Below are 13,892 nucleotides of genomic sequence, written 5' to 3'. Positions count from 1 at the left end.
CTTGTAGTTCGGATATGAAATCGTCCTATGTTCAAGTCAGTCATTTGTTTCCTAATGCAGAGTTGTGAGCTCGCTTCCCAGGACATATTAAAAACACCCTCGATTGCTTCCTGTAGCCATTCTCCATCCGCTTATTGTCGGGACATGCGAAGCTTGATGCCTCTTCGGATAGGTTCCAGGTCAGGGTAATCAGCTTCCATCAGAGCCAAGGCATACCCAAGCTGTTTGGACTGACTGAGACATCTCGTGCTGAATGTAGACATGTTTTTCACTGCTGAGGTATGACTCTCCCCAACCACCATCTTCATTTTGTTTGCTCAGTAAGAAATTGCATCCACGACAGGAGTATTCGCTCGTGAATACTTGACAGACTTTCGAGCACAAACATGGCTACATAGGTGAAGCAGATACCCCACCCTCCGTACCAGCTTCCATCTCTCTTCTGGACACATATTCCACTGCTTTGTGCTTTGCGGTTTTGATCTCTTCGACTCGATAGTCCGAATAGAATCTGCTGAAAAGAGATAACGCGGTGATGGAGGCAGTTGTGCATTTAACGTGATCGTAGCTGATCATGATTCCTCCAAATACCTCTGCTCTGTTCAGCCATTCCAAATGAGGGGAACCGCGTCAACTCTCATATTCACTAAAGCCATCAGTCTCATTCTGCATCAAAAGGAGACAATCAACAGAGCCTTTCAATCGATCTGCAGAGATCATCTTGGTATATCCATAGATCTCTTGAAGCTGCAAAGTCGATGGAAGTCCTCTGCCGTGCAATCGATTATCGCTCACAGTATAACCCTGAAGTTTATCGCTGTAGTGCCAAGCTCCTTTTCTATGCTGATGATAGCATTTCTCTTGATCAGGTACATTTTCTAGAAGCTGATGATTATCCAGAAATTCAAGAGTGTTGGCCAACAGGTGTCGCCATTTTGGAACATTCGCAAACCCGGCCACAGCAACGGCCTGCGTAATGAATGCTGTGTCCCAGACTTGAACGCCGTTGGTGCCATTGCAAAGCATACCCTCATTTTTCATCCACAGGTATTCATAGATGGTTTCGCGATGTTTCCTCACTGATTCACTCCCCTCTCCGTCGTGAACGTAGCAAGCTACGAAGTTCATGGGATTTCTGACAGGAGCAAGTCCTGCATAATCCGTTTTCTCGTCCTCCATTCGAATCAACTCCCATACCCAGTCTTCGGCTTTCTTGACTATAGAGGGCAGACGAAACACGGGCGTCCATACATTCACTAGAAACGTATTGATCAGGTTGAGAAACCATGTCTTCGGATAAGTAGTTGTCCTCTTTAGCGATAGAGTTGTGGTATGAAGCAAAGTTGATACCTTCATAAGGCTGCACATAGATTTCACTTTTGAGCTGTTTTGTCAGCTCATTTTCTGGAAATGGCCATCACTTTGACCACAGGAGTGACATTGGAAGGTACATCGTGCGCATGTGAATCCACCATCTCCAAGGAGCGATCGGTACCCAATCTGGAAGTAGCCTGAAGAAGTTAGAATATTGCGGAAACTGTTCACATTGCAATTGGGCGGAAAACGTACCAGAGCTCTGAGGGAACAGGGTTGACGCAGCTCCAGTCCATGATACCTAGAATAGAAAGCAAGAATTTTTTCTAATGAGGTGCATAAAGTGCGCTCCCAGCTTGTGAGTGAGTCCTTGTGCTTTGATCATCCGAGGGTCTTCTTCACTGGTTCCTAGCAGACAGAGAGTCACCTAGGTCATTACCATACCAAATGCCGAGCCTTCAATGTGAAGTTCCCAACCGTTGTCATCCGGGTTCTGTCAGGTGAATAGGTATTGCCTGATTTCTACCGCATATTCAGGAGATATGGGTGTGTTAGTAACATACCAAGTGATGACCACACCTGATAAAAGAAACATAGGGCCACCATACTTGCAGGCCCTATGTCCAGTTGGCATCTGCAATCTAGAGAAGAATTCCAGGCCACCCTGTAAAACGGAAACTGTAGCGTACGACCCACTCTATATTATGCGGCCATGGAGCTTCAATCGCTGCACCTAGGTCGAAATGCATCCTTTCTTCCTTACAGGGACAGTGATGTGAGCCAACTCGGAAAATGTATAGTGTGAAAGCTTGGCCCACTTCTATTCAGCCTCTTCCTAGTATGATCGGTTTGGAGATGGGAGAGAGTTTTTATTTCAATTACTACTACTGTATTACTCACAGAGTTTCCTGGGCAGCTGGGTTGGAGATGGATAGCGCTGGGGGCGAGATGGAGGGAGATCCGGCCGTAACGACATGTGTAGGACGCGTCGTAGTGCAATCAACTAGGGCCCAAGTCATTCTCATTCTTATATGAACAGTCAGCTCAATGTGTCTAGTGCATTGTCTCTTCTGATGCCTAATACCGGATGTATATCTAAAAGCTTGTCTCAGACAAAGAGATTTCTGCAGGATTCTTCCAACTTGTTGCCAATCCATGTGAGAGTAGTAGACAAAGCAATCCTGTATTGGGCTGCAGTGCTGCACTTACAATACAGCTGAAACTGATGCACTTACTGCTCTCCACAGGTACTTAAGTAGCTGTTTCCCAAGCCCAGGTCTGAAAGTATTGACTACAGTTTCTCAAACTCACGCTACTTGTATGTCTATCGATCAAGGACAAATATATCTCCAAATATGATGGAAGTCTATACATCTATGATAATTAGAACCCCTAATTTATCCCGGCCAGCAACTCCTATGACTGAGTAAACTCCTGCTTCTCCAAATGCCAAACCGACTATTGTCGGACTGTACAGAATTCCTGGCTGGGAGAGATAATCACTCTGAAGAAGTTGAAAGACATCCTTAGGGATAATGAATTCCAGTGTGAGAAAGAGACTCGTTCCAGGTGGTCTGAACTCCTTTTCTAGATTTCCCAATAGTGTAAGTATCCAAATCAGCCTTGTTGCAAACAACATCCCTTTCCTTGCATTTAGACTAGAACATGAACTGCCCTGCAACAGTTGCCGTCTTTCCGCCATCCTCAGCATCTTTCTTAATCTTTTTGATAGCGCAGATCCACCAATGTTTCCTGCTGCTCATATCCTCTACTTGGATATCTAACCTGAAGTTCTTGTACAACAACGACTTGAAGATCAGACTCGCAATATAGCCAATGACTCCATGGAACATTTACAAGAATAGTAAGATCATGAGAACTCATAGATGCGCAAACTCTACTATAAAAATTCAAGCCTATTTATGTCTTTGTCTCCTCACCTTATGGATTTGTAGATGATTTCAAAACTGATGATGGATTTTCTATTCCCATAACGAGAAGATTAACTCGATATAAATCGACTATATACTAGACGAAATATAGCGCACATAGATGACGCTGATCGAACTCTGACAGGAAGTTCCTTCACCTGTAGTCTCCAGCGCCGCCTACCGCATGTAGTTTAGCGCCGTTGGGATTTGGATATAATCTCGTTCGCTAGTGAGATTATTCCTCTTCCCAACACACACACACACACACACATCTGTTAGTTAGAGCAATACACAGAAGATTGTGCTCATCCATCTCAAGACATGTCTCCTACTATATGCGAAGCTCACTGATCTGGTCAGCACGCTCTGGGCTTGCTCAGTTCTACTCCGTACTCAGTGAGTAAAAGCGGCGAAGGCGTGAGCACTAAAACTGAAGGGGAAAGTCGAGAAGTGTCAAAGGAAATCCGGTACGTAGGTAATAGACAGGTCCTTGACTGATAACTTAATCTGCCTAGAAGATCTCTTCAGGTAGTTAGGTAGAGCCACAGCAGCAATCCCAAGTAACCTTGCAAGTTTATGATGGTGAAATATTACCCAAGATAAAGTTCACATTCCTCACTAATATGAATGTGATCAACTACCCAGCGTATCAAATGATCATTTAAGGGGAGGGGAAGCCTTAGCGTAGCAGACCCCGACTACCCTAGCCCCAGTGACTTAACTCTACCTGACCAGGGAAGTTATTCAGCCCGTGTGCGCCGTTCATGTGGCTCATTGGTCCAAAGGGTGATAGTTGGTATGTGACTTATTTATGATTCACACTGCATCCGGCTTCACGTAGGATTGTAAACATATTGACATTCTGCGATGGAATATGTGTCTTTTCATTTTCTTGCGGTTATTTAAAAGCACCTGTCCGTTCAGTCGTTACCGGGAAAGGGCATTTTGCTTATTTTTGATTACCGTCTATGTGGAAGTGATCAGACCTGACCGAGTGGAGGGGATACTTGAACATATGTGTGAAATGTCAGAAAAGAAGATTTAATCTTCTATGTCAGATCAAAATTGCACACACACATCAAGATCCGGCTTGGGAATATCAAATCATGCCACGCCGTCGACACTATTCCTGGCCATTCAGTGGCTCCGAAACAAGTGCAGAGGTCGAAGAACTGCGATTCTCCCCAAGGAAAATTGTCTCCCCACTCTTTACATCGAGAACACAAAGACCTACCGGTCCTTTTACCTTTGACCGACCGTTTGGTCTCGCCCTGTCTCTGTATACCTCGTCGGATGAAGAAGAATTACTGTCTTCGGCGGGAATAATAGATTCCAAAGTCGAAAAGCGACATGTCAAACGACAACGTCGGGAACGACGAGCAAGATCCAAGCGGCAGAGACGAGGACGGAAACAGAAATCATTCAGTGGTTATAACGTCGCAGATGCCAGCGACGACGATGCTCCAGAAGAAATGATTATATCATCAATCACACAAGCAAGCGAAGCTCCAACAGCGATTTTGCGGCGATTTTTCTGGATACATTGGGGGAAAGCGCGGCAGCTATTCATCACACTCCATAACATCCAGTATCTGACAGATTCCTGGACTTCGTACTCGAAACCTACCGGTCCCGCGGAGAAAGGCCATGAGATGAATGCAAGATACGTCGCCAAGTTGAATAGTCCAAGTGCGCCATCTCTATCGAACACAAAAGCCTCGGCAGATGAAGGCGTGATGTCACAATCAATGGTTGATAACAATGAGTGGATGCTGCGCCCGGGAAGACGGCATCGAAGATGTCACTCGGAGCAGCCTCGGGCGTGGAGGGAGCCCAACCCGGGGCTGTGGACGTTGGCAGAAGAATGAACTTTGCTCTTTGCTGTGGTTAATACGTTATGGTTCAAAATGTGAAGATATCTCCGGGAGTTAGTGCCAAAACTTAGAAGCTTGATCACGCCCGGCTTGTCCTTAAATTGTAACTGGATTTCCCTCAGGTGACAATCAGATTATGGTGCCCGACATTCGAAGAAATATCGCGTGGATCCGGTTTGGCTAGCTAGACGACCACAGAGACTTGAAGACCATATTTTGACATCAACTAGAGTTCCGCGGTTCAGTGTTCTGGAATGTCACCAGGCATGATCCGCAAGGGCATCAGTCATATGAGCAATCTTAGCCAAATTGAAACTCAAGCCAATAGGACCCATGCCATTGCTGACATGATACGACCTGTACGGACGGATAGATCGGCTTTGGCGTAGTCAATGAATACAGAGTAGAATACTCTAGTTATAGTGTAGGATGATTTATCAATCAATCTGGGGTCCTTCTAGAAGGGCGCTAGAAGGAGGTAAATAGTGGGTTGGAATAATTATGGATTTATGTCGTATTCTATTGGCTGATGAGGTGTCCCGCTACGGGTCTGCCCCGCTTCAGCTGAGAGCCTGAGGCAGCGCAGTTTTCTCTCCTCCAATCCACACGCATTCTTCTCATTCTTTGCATCATCGCCAAGTCAAAACGGGACTAAGACATGTGACCTCTTGCAAATTCTTATCGAATGAGCTTTGATCTGTTGTGTTGGCCGAGCGCGGAAATATATCCTTGCCTTGCGTTGAAGTCTCCCGTTGTCTTCTATGTGTGGACTGCATACGGTGAGTCATTACGGGCACCCGTACCGAGGCCGATGGAAGAAGAGGAGAGGAGAAGCGATCAAAAGGCTATTAGAAAGATGGGGAGAGGGATGAGGCTCTGTGAAAGAAAACCGCACGAATGAGGGGGTGCGATAGGTAGAACTTCCCTCTGGCCGAGACTCACAGTCCATACGGATCACCTCCCTGCATCACACTGCATGTGTAGTATGAGTTGGCAAGACTTGGCGTTCGCCCATCGGACGGCCCCAAGCGGTGAGTTCTTGGGGAAGTTTGCTAGCAGTTTGCGTGCAACTGGCCTCGGAAGTGTAGAAACCAGAGACTTGCGGGTGAGACAGTCACCGACTCGTCACGGACGCTATGGTGGGGCATGCTGCAGTAGTGAAGTGTTATAGCTAAAAAAGCCCTACACCGGAGGTTGCTATACCGATACAGTCACAGGGCAGCATTCTGGTTATGTTTCATTGGACAATTTGTCCCGCTGATTGGATGATTGGACATTAACTCTGTTCTGATTGTTCGGCGACATTTCTCTGTTGCCGGGTATTCGGTTCAGTATGCCGTGGTTCAGCAGACGCAGTACGAAAATAATAATCATAAATACGAGCATGTCCCCTGCCCTTGCGAGTGACAATATATTCATCTTGAATTACGGCTTGCTCATCTACTCGCACGTACTTTGAAACAACTCCCAAGTTGAATCCGCTTTACTACGATTGAATTGTTGGATGGAGATGCCAGACACCCGTCCTATCGAATTCGACGCACAAACAGCAACGGAGCCAGACGCTCTTTCTCCGTCAAGCAGCGTCTCTTCGGATCCCTCTTCTCCCCCATCCAACAAACCCCAACACAGACGCTTTCTGTCTCTTGACAATATCGAAGCAACCTCAACCAGAATCTTGACTCGTATTCGCTCGCGCTCTCCTCTTCCTCGCTCATCTTCTCCATCAGCGGACGGGAAGCGCAGGCGCAGTCCACCACCTCTGCAGTCGTCGACCGTGGAGTCTTCGTCTATGTCATCCGAATCCCTTCCATCGCCCTCATCCATTGATCGCGTCTACTCGCCGGCCGAGATGTCTCCCATATCCTCTCATCATGCGCAACGCCCGAGTCTGGGTCCGAATCGCTTCTTGGATTCTCCAACTAGCACAATCGATTCATCAGGAAGATCAAGAAGCGACAGCTACAAACGATATAGTGGAACAATCAATCACTGCGGAAGACATTCAAATGATTGGCTGTTCGGCGGCTTTAGTGTTCGTGAGACGCTGCGTGACGGAATTGAAAAACTGAAAGGGCATGGCGATAAGGAAGGATAGCCTGTTTTATCCACTTTTGCCTTTCAGTTTTTATTTTCTATTCTATCACTGTGTGTTTCTTTTCCCTGTCGAATGACGCCGCTGGCAGAGTCTTGCTGGCGAGACGGATGAATTCGGTGAAGCTGGGCTTTGAGTCATTACAGGCTAATAATCTTTACGCCTCTGAGACTTTGCAAATGGGAGAAGGCAGGTTTGATATCTGTGGCAGTTTTACTACGTAGTATTTGACATACTTGTATGAGAAGGCGACTTGTGTTGTAATGTCTATTACTACTTCTTATGTCTTTGTACAGAGTGTCTGGTGTTGGATGATTTATGATTCTACGATTATATACGCATACAATCCTGGTTCCTTTTGACGATGTAAAATAGTCCTGTACGGAGTAAATTATTCCCTAAAGGGTAACTAGTGGTTTCTGGGGTTGTTGATGCCTTGGAGCCTGAAGACCCACCCTCTAGCCCCGTCTCAGAGTGATTGTTTCTCCACTTCTCCAACTTTCTTTGCAATTGTTTTGTTGTCTCAACTTGTCATCGCAACGTCGCCTTGAATATTTATCGTCACTCGAGACGCCGTTATTTAATTGAGAGAATACAAGACTTAAAAAGCGGAAACGATTACGTTCTTCGGGCTCCCTTGTCGCTCCTTGTCGCTCCTTGCATTCCACGCCGGAACCAAGCAAAAGGGGAAGTGAACCATGGCAGAACCAATCTCAGGCTTCGTTCTCGATACACCAACAATCCTATCCATTGGATTCGCGCTCTCCTTTATGCCAATTGCATACGGTCTGGGTACATATTTGATCCCATCGAGCCAGCTCCGAAATCGCGCGCTGTTCATGTGGCACGCGTATGACGCTCTGACCCATCTCTTCATCGAAGGCTCCTTTCTGTATGAGTGCTTCTTCAGCTATACCAAAATCATTGAGCCTGTCGGCACAAAGGCCCTGGAGCGTCCATATTACTTTCTTGGTCGGAAAGATCGTATATACGGTGCTCAATTTGGTACTGGACCTAGCGCGCGTCTGTGGCAGGAATACGCCAAAGCCGACCATCGCTGGGCTACTGCCGATACGACTGTTATCTCACTTGAATTGTTGACTGTGTTCCTGGCCGGTCCCGCTGCGATTTATATCTGCTACTTGCTTTACAAGATTGCCAGCAATCGAAACTCATCCAAAGCCGGCGCTCAACAGCTCGGTACTACCAAGGGCAAACTCTGGCTCGTCGCTTCTGCTGTCGCGACTGGTGAACTTTATGGTGGATTCATGACTTTTGCGCCCGAATGGCTCAGTGCGAATTCACAACTGGATGGCAGTAATCCGGTGTTTTTGTGGTTGTACCTTGTCTTTTTTAATATGCTATGGGTGTTTATTCCGGCTTGGGTGCTGACTGAAGCATACAAGGAGATCAAGGGTGCATTTGTCACGGTGGAGGTCTCGTCAGTACTATCAGACAAGAAGAGGACATGACCTCTATGCCTGCCATTGTTCGGATATCATCTGTACAGTCTTGCATGGCGATGTGATAAAATATTTTGTACTTATTGCGCCATTGTTCCTGTGTTAACCCTGGAGTATATTTACCATATACATGCTATTTATTTTCATTTTCATCTCTCAAGAAGGAATGATTATGCTGCGCCACGCGTGGCTCATCTGCCAAGGAACGCTTGGTCGCTCAGCCTTGTTGGGTCTGGATCCACAATTTCAATATTGGCAGCTCTGATTGGCGGACCATTGTTTATGACGCACTGCATCTCCAATAACCATTACTAAGCCTCTTTGGGATTCAGTCAACGATGAACTGCGGCGGGGTGTTGTCGCCTCGAATGGTATATAACCATCCACTACGTACTTCCTTTCTCGAACTCCTATCTCTCTGTATCCATTGAATTAACGATTTAACATTTTTATCCTACGATTGCATTGTAGCAATCCGTTCAGATTATATTGAGCTATGTCATACAATCGACCCCCCCCTCGTAAGTAACTCGTCCGATATCTTCAATCTCAGATTGATATTTATTAATATTGATATTTTGCAGAACCTCCAGCCGGGTATCCCCCTCCAGGACAACCACCCTACCCTCAGCAACCGGGCTACGGACATCCTCCACCCGGCGCTCCTCAGGGCGGTTATTACCCTCCACCACAGGGCGGCCACTATCCTCCCGGCCCCGGTGGTCCTCCTACTCCTGGTCAATACGGTGGTTATCCCCAGAGGCCTCCTCCTGCTCAACAAGGCTATCCACAACATGGAGCATATCTCCCGCCACAACAAGGAGGCTATGGTCAACCACCACCAGGACCACCTGGCGCATACGGACATCCTCCTTCCCCAGGACCTTATGGGGCACCTCCTGCTCAGCCCGGATATGGTGCACCTCCGCTCGGTCCACCCGCTCAACCTTCCTTCGGATACATTCCAGGCCAGGTTGCGCCAGGCGATTTCACATCTCAAGCAAACTCTTTGCGCAAAGCAATGAAGGGATTCGGTACAGATGAGAAGACTTTGATCCAAGTACTCGCTCATCTAGACCCTCTACAGATGGCCGCTGTCCGAGAAACATATACCAAACATATCAGTCGCGACTTATACAAAGACGTCAAGGGCGAGACGTCCGGATACTTCGAACAGGGACTACTAGCTATCATAGAAGGCCCACTAAACCACGATGCGGAACTTGTGCGTGACGCTGTCAAGGGCCTAGGTACTAAGGAATGGCTATTGAACGATGTTTTATTGGGTAGATCAAATGCTGATATGCGAGAGATCAAAAACGCATACCAGCGCAAATTCAACCGTAGTATGGAAAAGGATGTCGAAAGTGACTTGTCTGCCGAGACGAAGAACCTCTTCAAGCGGGTCATGTCAGCAACCCGCCACGAAGAGTCAACTCCATTTAACCCAGCATCCATTGAGAACGAAGTCAAGAGTATCCACGGCGCTACCGCTGGACGGATCACGAACAACGTCGCCGAGGTCTGCGCCATTTTCGCACAGAGCTCCGACAACGAACTCCGCGCTATTAGCCACAAATTCCACGAACGCTATCACGTCGAGCTGGAGAAACACATCGCAAGCCAATTTTCAGGACACATGAAAGATGCGCTAATTCACATGTTACGGACAGCCACTGATCCCGCTTATCGTGACGCAGCTGCTCTGGAAGAAACCATGGCTGGCGCTGGGACGAAAGATTTCCAACTAGTTACTAGAATTGTGCGTCTGCATTGGAATAAGCAGCATCTTGATCAGGTTAAGAAGGCGTATTATCACCACTATAGACGCGATTTACGTGACCGCGTCAAGGGTGAAGTAAGCGGCGATTATCAGACGTTGATGTTGGCTTTGTTGGAGTAGTGGCTTCAACTCTTGCCACAACAGCCCACGAATTTTTCCTGATTATATGTGGTCTTGGAAAGCGGATTCGGGTGGTCTTTTCTTGCTTGTCTTGTATCGGCTTGCTGCGGGTTTTTTATGTTTGTGAATACCCTTCATTTTTACTTTGTGTATATATACTTCGCTTCTTGTATGGCCTGAATCAGACCTTTGTCCGTTCCTGGACTGAGTGTTTATGGATGGTGCAATGAAAGTAATGAGTTCTCAGATTCCATTGATTGAATGGACACCAATGCACGTAGCAGGATGTTAGACAGGTAATACCTAATGCAAGATCGAAACCGCTTAAACTAAAGTAGTCTCATGCTATGCAAAGAAAAGAAATACATATAATCATAAATCATAAATCCTTTCCACTTCGTAATATCATCAAACAACCTCCCTGATCAAAGTACAGTACGCACCAGGGAACAAACCTGTTCGACCTGCATAGTAACCCCAATACCATTCATCATTAATATTCTCAGCTTCTGTAATCTCCGCGCCACGAGGGAAGGATAATTCATCTGTGCAGGATTCTTCAGCGAAGTATGACCAGTTTGCTCTTAGGACAAGACCGAATCCGCCGTCAGGTGGAATCATCGTAGCAGCAGTAGTACGACGGTCTAATTGTGTCGTTGTTGTTGCGGAAGGTGACGTTGATGGTGAAGAAGAAGCTGAATCCAGTGGGTTAATGTGAGAGGTTCGCGCACGACCGGCCTTTTTGCGTTTTGTGTTGCCTTCTTTCCATGACCAATCTCCCGTTCCGAGTTCTGGAGAAGCGATGGAACCCGAAGATGATGAAGGCTCCATATTGTTCGCCAGTTCATCTTTTAATGTATATCCGCCAACTAAGTCTCGGACAATGACCCGTCGCTGTCCCTTTTCATGGTCTTCATATCCTATTACAATCATGCGATGACCTTTTAGACAACGTCGCCAGCCTCCGTGTCCGTTGTCCTTGCTGATCTTCCCCGACACCACTAATTTCAGGTAGCAGTTTGTACATACATCGTAATCTCCTTCATTACACTGCAAACAGTGGAATCGAGTCGACGACGGAGCGATGGGGTATTTGCAAATATCACACTCCGTCGAGAACGACAAAACCTGATATGTCGCGGACCCCGCAAGTGCTTTTTGCGTTGGTACCGGAGTAGTAATAGGCCCTATTGATATTGCATCGATTGGAGATGGTGTCACGGCTTCTGACGATATACGTCGAATCGGTAACAACGAATGATTGCAACAGCGACCCTGATTTACACAGCGTCGACAATAGCCCCATTCTCCTTCATTACATTCGTCGCACTGCCAGAAACATCCATTGGCAACGGATTGGCATATATCGCAAAACATGCCTTCTTGCAGTCTGCTAGATGGGTTGTCGTTTGTCATGTGCTTTCCGTCAGATGTACCTCGTGATGAACCTTCCTTGGGTCGTCGATAACGTTGTGATATCATAACATGAGGAAGCTCAACGTCCGATCGAAGAGCAGGGTGGTGAGCTTTATTGAAATTCATCTCACCAACGCTCCCGACGCCGTAGTAATGTAGACAGCCTCGGTCGATGCGATAGCAATGTAAACATACATGATAATTGCCATCGTTACACTTGGGGCATCGTTTATGGAGTACGTACTGTATGCTCGTCTTCCCACATCGTTCACAGGATATTGCGGGTTCGGCATAATGTGCAGAAGAAACCCTAGTTGGAGTTTGCCTCATGGGTGCAGACCGTGTTGCCGTATTACGACGAGAAGATGATTGCAAATTGCCCGTAGGAGACTGGGCTTCACTTGCTGAAACTCCTGGTAACGAAGTAGTCGAAGCTGAGAAGGTCCGGCCCGTGGGAGTCATAGTGGACGGACTGTTTGTCAGAGAAGATCCCACCGCCTGTCTAGCAGCAATAGATTGCTGTGACCCGTTTCTAGTACTAATTCCCGCCCATATGTCAGAAGCACGCCCTTCAGGCTCCGTCGAGCGTCTCGTTACAGAAGCTGTCGAGGATTCTCTAGTCCTGGGCCGTGACGAAGAAGGACGGGATCTCTGACTCGTCATGTCACTAGATGATCGCACTGCTGGCCCCAACGCGGTTTCAGACGTAGACGCTGGAGCCACCAGTGTCGGCGATGTCCTTCGCCGTCGAGTCTCATCAGAAGCCCTTCTTCGATGATGATGTGAATCTGGTGCCACCCCTAGCAAATGTGGCCGTGATACGGGAGGGCGTCTTGAGGAGTTTTCAGTGGGAGTAGGGTTTGGGCTCCGATTTTGCAATGTCTGAGATCTGGCCCGACGGTGCTCCGGTGGTCTTATCCTCTCTGTCTGATCGCTACTTCTCCGCGGTGGACGTGATCGATCAGGATGCCGACTGAGGAAGATCTGCACAAGCCGATCACTGAGTTCTTCTTCTTGAGACTGATCCAGACCGCTCAAATCAATACCGTCCAACAGACCTTCCTCCATAATGAGCCGAACAATCTCCTCTTGAGTGTTGTCTTCGACATCCGATGCACTTAGTAAAGACCTTAAACTCGACTGATGCTCAATCTGCCTCGTGGATTCATTGCGGTTCGCAACGGTACCTCCCGTGCGAGCAGCATTTCTAGCAGCGCTGTGGTGGTCTCGATTATCTGCACTTCTTTGCCGGCGACTATCACCGGAATGACTCGTCGAAGCTGCCCTTCTACGACTACTCTCACCATCCGTAAGTAATCGTCGATCCTCCCCGTCGGTATCGGCATCGGAACTCTCAGAAACAAGCACTTGATCACCAGGCTTATACTTCTTCGCAATCTCCTCTTTTTCTTCTGCCGTCCTATCACGCTCGGGGTTGGCCACAAGGACCATATCCAGCAAAGTCGTCACCGTAGCATTTGGTCTCGTTGCACGGACAGCAGCCCGACATGCTGGGCAGGTAAATCGTGATGCCGAACCCGACGATCGTGAACGAACCGCTTGCCATGAAAACCATTCTTTCAGGCACGAACCGCAAAATGTATGAAGGCAATCGAGAAGAGTCAAAGGCTGATATAAAAGCTCCGTACAGATCTGCCATAAATAATGATCGTTGTTAGCGAAAGATGTGGAAAGCAAATACCGACCCGCTTCCCCACCAATTTCATATCGACAAGGTAGATAAACAAAGAAATTCTCCGAAACATGGAAAGTGTACATACCGAGCACACTAACTCTTTTTCTAAATCTCCGAGTCCAGGCTTTGGAGCACTGGGTGTTGTACCACTGGTCGTGGCCATACCTCAGTGTTGGGAGTTGGGTTCGGTCTGAGGATGG

At 47.4% G+C, this 13,892-nt stretch overlaps 5 protein-coding genes across 5 annotated transcripts, besides 1 other annotated feature; 2 read left to right on the top strand and 3 right to left on the bottom strand.

Moving 5' to 3' along the window:
* Positions 1–186: 186 nt before the first annotated feature.
* On the bottom strand, positions 187–1,610 carry TSTA_024770 (uncharacterized protein; the record flags this gene model as incomplete). Its single annotated transcript, XM_002479544.1, has 4 exons — positions 187–593; positions 636–1,256; positions 1,473–1,537; positions 1,570–1,610. 4 exons carry the CDS (start codon positions 1,608–1,610, stop codon positions 391–393), a joined length of 930 nt encoding a protein of 309 aa, XP_002479589.1. The 3' UTR covers positions 187–390.
* Positions 1,611–3,495: 1,885 nt separating this feature from the next.
* Positions 3,496–3,516: a microsatellite.
* Positions 3,517–4,009: 493 nt separating this feature from the next.
* Positions 4,010–5,202, top strand: TSTA_024760 (uncharacterized protein; the record flags this gene model as incomplete). Its single annotated transcript, XM_002479543.1, has 2 exons — positions 4,010–4,037; positions 4,329–5,202. The coding sequence occupies 2 exons, from the start codon at positions 4,010–4,012 to the stop codon at positions 5,111–5,113; spliced, it is 813 nt and encodes a 270-aa protein (XP_002479588.1). The 3' UTR covers positions 5,114–5,202.
* A 1,193-nt stretch (positions 5,203–6,395) lies between these two features.
* On the bottom strand, positions 6,396–6,946 carry TSTA_024750 (uncharacterized protein; the record flags this gene model as incomplete). Its single annotated transcript, XM_002479542.1, is given in 2 exon segments — positions 6,396–6,559; positions 6,574–6,946. The coding sequence occupies 2 exon segments, from the start codon at positions 6,944–6,946 to the stop codon at positions 6,396–6,398; spliced, it is 537 nt and encodes a 178-aa protein (XP_002479587.1).
* Positions 6,947–7,912: 966 nt separating this feature from the next.
* On the top strand, positions 7,913–11,617 carry TSTA_024740 (annexin ANXC3.2; the record flags this gene model as incomplete). The annotated part of the gene is made up of 3 exons (XM_002479541.1): positions 7,913–8,659; positions 8,994–9,048; positions 9,262–11,617. The coding sequence occupies 3 exons, from the start codon at positions 7,913–7,915 to the stop codon at positions 10,578–10,580; spliced, it is 2,121 nt and encodes a 706-aa protein (XP_002479586.1). The 3' UTR covers positions 10,581–11,617.
* TSTA_024730 (SH3 domain protein) lies at positions 10,989–13,855 on the bottom strand (the record flags this gene model as incomplete). The annotated part of the gene is made up of 2 exons (XM_002479540.1): positions 10,989–13,649; positions 13,778–13,855. 2 exons carry the CDS (start codon positions 13,853–13,855, stop codon positions 10,989–10,991), a joined length of 2,739 nt encoding a protein of 912 aa, XP_002479585.1.
* Positions 13,856–13,892: the final 37 nt, after the last annotated feature.

This window comes from Talaromyces stipitatus, genomic scaffold (assembly GCF_000003125.1).
Source record: "Talaromyces stipitatus ATCC 10500 scf_1105507295541 genomic scaffold, whole genome shotgun sequence".
NCBI classification, from domain to species: Eukaryota; Fungi; Ascomycota; class Eurotiomycetes; order Eurotiales; family Trichocomaceae; genus Talaromyces; species Talaromyces stipitatus.
Note: the sequence above shows the minus strand (reverse complement) of the source record. Positions and strands in the feature narration are given on the sequence as shown.